Here is a 6447-nt window from a genome sequence, read left to right as displayed (position 1 = left end):
ATGGTGTCCACTCAACTCATTCCCCACGTCCTTGCGTGGGAGCTAAGTGCATGGCGTCCACTCCCAGTCCCAAACATGCTCCGCTTCCCTTATCTCCGCAACGAAACCATCACCGGAACGATTCTTCCTTCTGCGAACCCGGTGCTGCGTTCCACGTGTCGACCACGTGGTTGATGGTTACCAAATAGCGGAATCCATCATCCCTCCCCCCTTCGGCCAGAACCTTATCCACAAGGTTTGCTTTCCAATAATAATCTTTGATGGCTGCTGACTCCATCGCCGTGATAGTCGACTTCACCCCTGCTGGGTCCTTCCACATCCTCCACGCAATCTGCTTCTATCAGATAGGCATGTGGAGTCTTGCACCGATGCCTCGGAGTGAACTTCTCGTTGCATTTGAAGCAGAATCCTCTTTTCCGCCGTTGCTGCATCTTCTCCCATGATATGTGTCAGATCGGTGCTAGAGCAGGAAATCGCGATGCAGGGATAGACGGGTTCAGAAGTCCACCGCTATGGGCTGCTTTTTGCTTTTGCTACAGCCTCTCCTCCCGCATTCGTGCAATCGTAATTGCTTCTCACAGGGAATGAGGTCGTCTCATGAGTACCTCCTTCGCAATCTCCTCCTTGAGTCCTCCGACAAAAGTGCCAATGAGCGCATCTGGTGGCCATCCTCTGATGCGGTTAGCCAATTTCTCAAACTCTTGCTAGTATTCTCTCATTGTTTCGTGCTGCTGGATGCGCAGTAGCTTCTCGTTAAACTCATTGGGCCCAAACCGAGCCAACAATTCATGCTCGAACGCCCTCCAGGTGATCACGGCTCCCTCATCCTGATATGTTCGACACAACCACTGCCACCAGTGATTAGTCTCCTCGTCTAGGTAGTATGAAGCCGTAGACACTCGTCTGTTGGCTGGGATGCTCTGGACATCGAAGTATTGTTCAGCTCGATCGAGCCATATAATGGGGTCATCCCTGGTGAGCCGTGGGAAGTCTATTCTTGGACGGCGTTGGACCTCTACGATTTCCTCCCTTCGCTCGAAGCCTCCTTCTCGAGGCGATGGTGGAAGTGATGCGGCCTGCTCAAGACCTCCGTGAAGCGCCCCTCTACTCGAGCCTCCTAGTTGCGCAGCTCCTCTTGCATCATGCACACTTCAGCTTCAAGGTGCTGTATTCTTTTCTTGTTCGACATAGCCTGGCTCTGATACTAGTTGATAGGTCCTAGCCTGTGGGAAGGAGAAGAAGAAGTTAGAATGGAGATAGTTGTTTCAAAGTCTCTCTTCGGGTGAGAGGAAAACCCTCACATGTGTCCTCTACTTCGGGTGAGAGGAATCCGTCCACATACTCACAAACCCACGTAAAGAAAAACCCCCTCACATCCACTGTACATTGAAAATAAATATAAAGAAAATAACTCCCCTCCATGTTCACTCACCGAACCTCCCATTTATCCTCCCACCATAGCTCCTTGATAACTGACTTGTGAAAGATGACTTGTGAAAGGCTGGGTCGTTACTTCATCAACTCGTTTCCCACATCTTCGCAAGGGATCTAGGTGCATGGCATTCGCTCAACTCATTCCCCACGTCCTTGCGTGGGAGTTGAGTGATGGCATCCGCTCTCAGTCTCGAACGTGCTTTGCTTCCCTTGTCTTCGCAACGGAACCATCACCGGAACGATTCTTCCTTCTGCGAACCCCGCGTTGCGTTCGACGTGTCGACCACGCGGTCGATAGCTACCAAATAGCAGGATCCATTACATTCTTCTCGAGATCCTCGTGTGGAAACAAGCTTCTCTCTCATGGGCATCATGATCCTCTTGTGCACTCTTCCACTCACCTTAATATACTTCCTGCAGTGGGGAGGAATGCTTTGTGGTCCGTCCACGACTGAGGACGATGATCCAAAGAGAGATTACTACGTGCTTAAATGACATCTTTATTTTGGGTCCAATTTGTCGTCGTTATGCTGCTAGATGACCCTTCGAGGGTTTAAATTAAAAGAAAAAATGTTTGATGGTGAAATGTATAGGTCAAAAATTGTTCTATGGTTGAAATCTTTGGATTCGCAAGCCTGCTGTTGGAGAGGAGCACTTGCATGTAAGTGGACTAGGCTACACTCTTCCGCATATGACTTATAGATTGATGGATGAATGAAAGCACGGCGAATAAAGATGTAGATGTACTCACAAACGATCAATGACCTTTTTAGAACATTCATACGGACTGAAAAAATGAATTTCTTACCTTGCTATCGATCAAGCACTTAGAACACTCACAAGCACCTTCCATGATTAACCCATTAACTGAACGAATAAGAAGAAGACAACCATGCTCGGTATGGAGTCTGTTGTAAATAACAAACTTGGATGAAATTTTAATCTAATGATTGACTGATTAAGTGAACATGGCCAAAGAAATAGTTTGCATTTAATGAATTTATATGTATCTATAGTGTTAAAATGCTCGTCCCCGTTCAAAAAAATTTCAGAGTTTCTTATGTTGTTTTCATTGCAAAATACTAGATTTCTATCCACAAAATTTCAATTACGACTCTTTGGTTGCTTTACAAAGTAAACCAGGCATCCATACATCATGATGCTTTAAAGTTTTAGCTCGGAGCACACTTAAAAATCACTATTAAACTTTGTATGAACCAAATAATTGTCATAAGATCTATTTAGCAAAAGCGAAGTATATGCATTTTTGAAGATAGAAAGATTCGATAGGTAGATCTGCTAAATCAAATAACTACTCTAATTTCATTTGAGATTACAAATTGGAAACCAAGGATACTGATACAACGACGCCATGTTGGGAGTTCGGAACTATAGGCAGTGTGGTAAGGAAAACTAACCTATTTCTTTCCAATGGGTTCGGCCATCTAGGAGTTGGAGCCAAATTTTGATCACACTGTTCATCTGTTTGATGCCGGCTATGCCCGTATACTCTTTTCCTTTTTCCATGAAATGGGTTATGCCTGTGTACTTAATACCGAATCAGAGTATATGTTTTGAATATTATTTGTTCTGTTTTCTAGTGCAAATGCATCGCATGTTGAATCGTTAGGTACTCATCAAGGATGGATACACCATCTGTTGGAATCACCACTTGTCCTAAAAGCTTAAGCTGATAGGATGAGGTAAATTTATTTATATATTTTATATTTTATTATACTCTCCCTTATAGGTGGGCCGGACATTTCTTTAATGGGTAAGCTCAATATGTGAAATTTTTAATAATAGGATTAAAGAGTGCGGAGACGGTTCGAATTCAAGACCTCTGCTCTGATACCATGTTGAAATCACCACTTGTCCTAAAGGCTTAAGCTGATAGAATGAGGTAGATTTATTTATATATTTTATAATTTTTTATACTATCCAAATGAGATTTTATATAATATTGTAGAGTAAGATCTAATTGTTTGATATCTGAAATCTTTTCTACACATTTATTTTTGAGGATGATAGGCTATGAAAGAATCCACGAGACTACCATTTTGCGCATGATATAACAACTTTTCATACTTTATTTTTTGTGCTACGGTTGGATGATCCAACTAATTGGATAGCACAAAAATTTGAACTTATATTCAATCTTCAAACAACCTCTATATAGAATAATTTAGTTCCTGGCTACTTGGACCGGGCAACGGTTGAAAAGAAGCCGCCAGATGGGCATTGGCCCGCGCTCGGTTCAGTCTTGGGCCTAACTTTGTTTTGTATATTTTGTGGAGCCTGGAAACCTATTTCGCGCGCAAGAAACGAGGCCTGGACCAACGGGATGAGACTTGAGAGGGCATCTATGGGCCACCCGCTCGTCCGGCCCAATTGATGAAGCCAGCTTCCAGTCTCGGCGAAACGTTGCGCTTTCCATTTCTGGTAGGTCCAGTTCGGGAGTCCGTTGAACAAAATGACCGAGCGAGCTGCATTTAAGGTAGACCGCAGGCCCTACTCGACGGTTTCTACGGCCATTTGGACCCACGCTCGGCCATCCCTCTTCGTATATAATATTTTCCCCTCTTCCTTTCATCCACTCGTCCCCTTCCCTCCCGCTCTCGCTCCAACGACCGCGAGAACAGGGAGAGAACGCGAGGCCCGTCGAGATGGAAGGATCCCAAATCTCTCTTCCGTTGGCGCTGCTAGCTGCCCTCCTCCTCGCCTCCGCCTCCCCGACGGCCGAGTCTCGCCACCTCCACCGCCTCGACCACCACCGCCGCCGCCACCCCGTCCCCGCCGTATCCAACGTTTGCAAGCGCGCGGAATTTCCCCGGCTCTGCGAGGCCTTCGTCCCGAAGCTGCGCACCGCGACCGCCGAATCCGTGATCGAGACCACGGTCCGGGCGGCTGTGTCCGGCGCTAAGGATGCCAAGGTTCTGGCGGATAAGCTTATGGATTCCCCGACCACCGACAACGAGGTGAAGGGCGGCCTCGACGTGTGCCGGCAGAACTTTGAGATGCTGCTCCTTGATCTCCAGAAGGGGCTGGAGAACCTCAAGGGGGCCGGAAGCCACAACAACCTCATGAGCAACCTCTCAGCGGCGCTCGCCGACATCGACTCGTGCGACGATAGCTTTAACGAGGCCCCCGGGCTGAAGTCGCCCGTTTCTCATCTCACTTCTAATCTCAGGAAGCTAGCATTGAACAGCCTTTCCTTGGCTGGTCACTTGAACTGATTATTATAAATATTATTAGCGAGGAGAAGATGGAGGAAGAAGAAGAAGAAGATGATGTCGAAAACTTTGAAATAAATCAATGTAAAAGCCTCAGGACTTCTGAGGTTTGATTCCTTTCGGCATTGCTTATGGTAACCACTGATACACTTCTCTTCCCACTGTATAAGAATTGTTGTTTCTAATGGCTGGCTGGCAGCTAGATATATTGGCCGTGTCTCTTGGTCCTCCGCATATTAAAGTCTTATGTGTTTGAGCTTAAATTGGTTCTTTCTTGCGAGTGGTCTGAAGAGCTGCTGTTTTGGTAATATTAGATGCGTAGAGCGTTGCTTGATTTTGACTAACTGAAACTGGACAGGGAGGAGCTCATGCTTCTTTTTCTGTTCATTCTCGGGTTTTTTTTTTTTTTTTTTTGTTAAGAAAAGTAGATCATACAATTTTAGTGTGAATACATCTAAAAAAAATTAAAAAATAAAATATGATGGAAGGAAGAGGAGTAGCCTTGTAGGTGCCCTACAAGCAACCTCTAGAGTACTGAGCTACATAAGAAGTGATCTAGTTAGCTGCCCTGTTTATCTTCTGGTACACATAATTGGTCCGGCATGTAAATTATCATAGCTCTTAAAAGGACAAGCTTTTGTCCTTGATTGCACTAGTACTTTCAAATTGAGATCTAAAGCCTTTTCATGTCTGAATGTTTGTCCATACATCCTGACATAAACAAGTTAGATTGAGAAATGCTCAATGATCAACTTATTAAATTCCATTTGTTTGAAACTTATTTAAGCAAAAGTCATAGGTTATGGTTTAGCATGCATGTTTACCTATTGTTCTTTGCGGTGATGCTTGTCATAATTTGTTAGATGTATGTGTTTTGCATAATTATTTTTATTGTATGATTAGATAAATAACAAGCAAATAATCCATGCAATGTATATAATTAATTTGTAGTAAATGGGAGAGATGACTAGTTTGCAAGAGGATTGAAGCTAACTCATATGTAAGAAATTAAAGGACTCATGGTTTGATATGCATGCATGAACAAATCCATATTTCAACCACCTCGTATATAGTTTGATGCAACTAGATGCAAATATGAAATAGGTTGACATCCAATATACCATATTAAAATTAAATTTCTACTAGTTTAGTCGAACGCATAGAACTCAAAGAGTCCGACCTACTCGATTTAAAAAAAAAAAGTGGATGAAATCTTGTGAATAATCTGTAAGATAATGTGTTTAACATTAAAATTTTAAATCAAGTTTTTTTAGTAGATTGAACTAGGTAATTTATGATAGAATATTTGAGTCCTACACCAAGTCCATATAAAAAACACCATATCTTATGTACAAGCAAATAAAGCAGATGTTTTGAGCACAATTCATTAAATTTTAATGTTTAATATGTTTGATGGAGCATATTAATTCTCAGTTGATGGAGTAGCATTATTGGCCATAAATCACATACGAAGGATATGCTAAATTAGATAGATCATTTATCATAAGGGTTAATGAACAACATAATCACCATTGTTTCATTAAATCAGCTTTGGGCTAAAAATAGGACATTTCGATTATGTGCTTCTGTGCACAGGAAAAAAATATTGTGCGGTTCTTCTTCCATTTTGGTACTAAATACAGACATATGTATGTCTATCAACTGAGATACAGATTTAGATCTAGGTACTAATAATATAAAGTTCTTTGGATCTAAACTAGATAGAGTTATAGAAACAATTAATTGGATATATTTAAAAATATATGTGTTACCTGTGAAA

At 42.7% G+C, this 6447-nt stretch overlaps 1 protein-coding gene across 1 annotated transcript; it reads left to right on the top strand.

Moving 5' to 3' along the window:
- Window positions 1-3987: 3987 nt before the first annotated feature.
- On the top strand, window positions 3988-5079 carry LOC103699958 (uncharacterized). The gene has a single exon (XM_008781944.6). The coding sequence runs from the start codon at window positions 4101-4103 to the stop codon at window positions 4668-4670; it is 570 nt and encodes a 189-aa protein (XP_008780166.1). The 5' UTR covers window positions 3988-4100; the 3' UTR covers window positions 4671-5079.
- Window positions 5080-6447: the final 1368 nt, after the last annotated feature.

The sequence above is a fragment of the Phoenix dactylifera genome, chromosome 1, assembly GCF_051530095.1.
Source record: "Phoenix dactylifera cultivar Ajwa chromosome 1, Ajwa_hap1_PhDact_Kaust_v1.1, whole genome shotgun sequence".
Lineage (NCBI taxonomy): Eukaryota > Viridiplantae > Streptophyta > Magnoliopsida > Arecales > Arecaceae > Phoenix > Phoenix dactylifera.
This window is presented reverse-complemented; position numbering and strand designations above follow the sequence as displayed.

Excerpts from the sequence above, each read along its gene's own strand:
- LOC103699958 (XM_008781944.6), top strand. The coding sequence starts at position 4,101 with ATGGAAGGATCCCAAATCTCTCTTCCGTTGGCGCTGCTAGCTGCCCTC.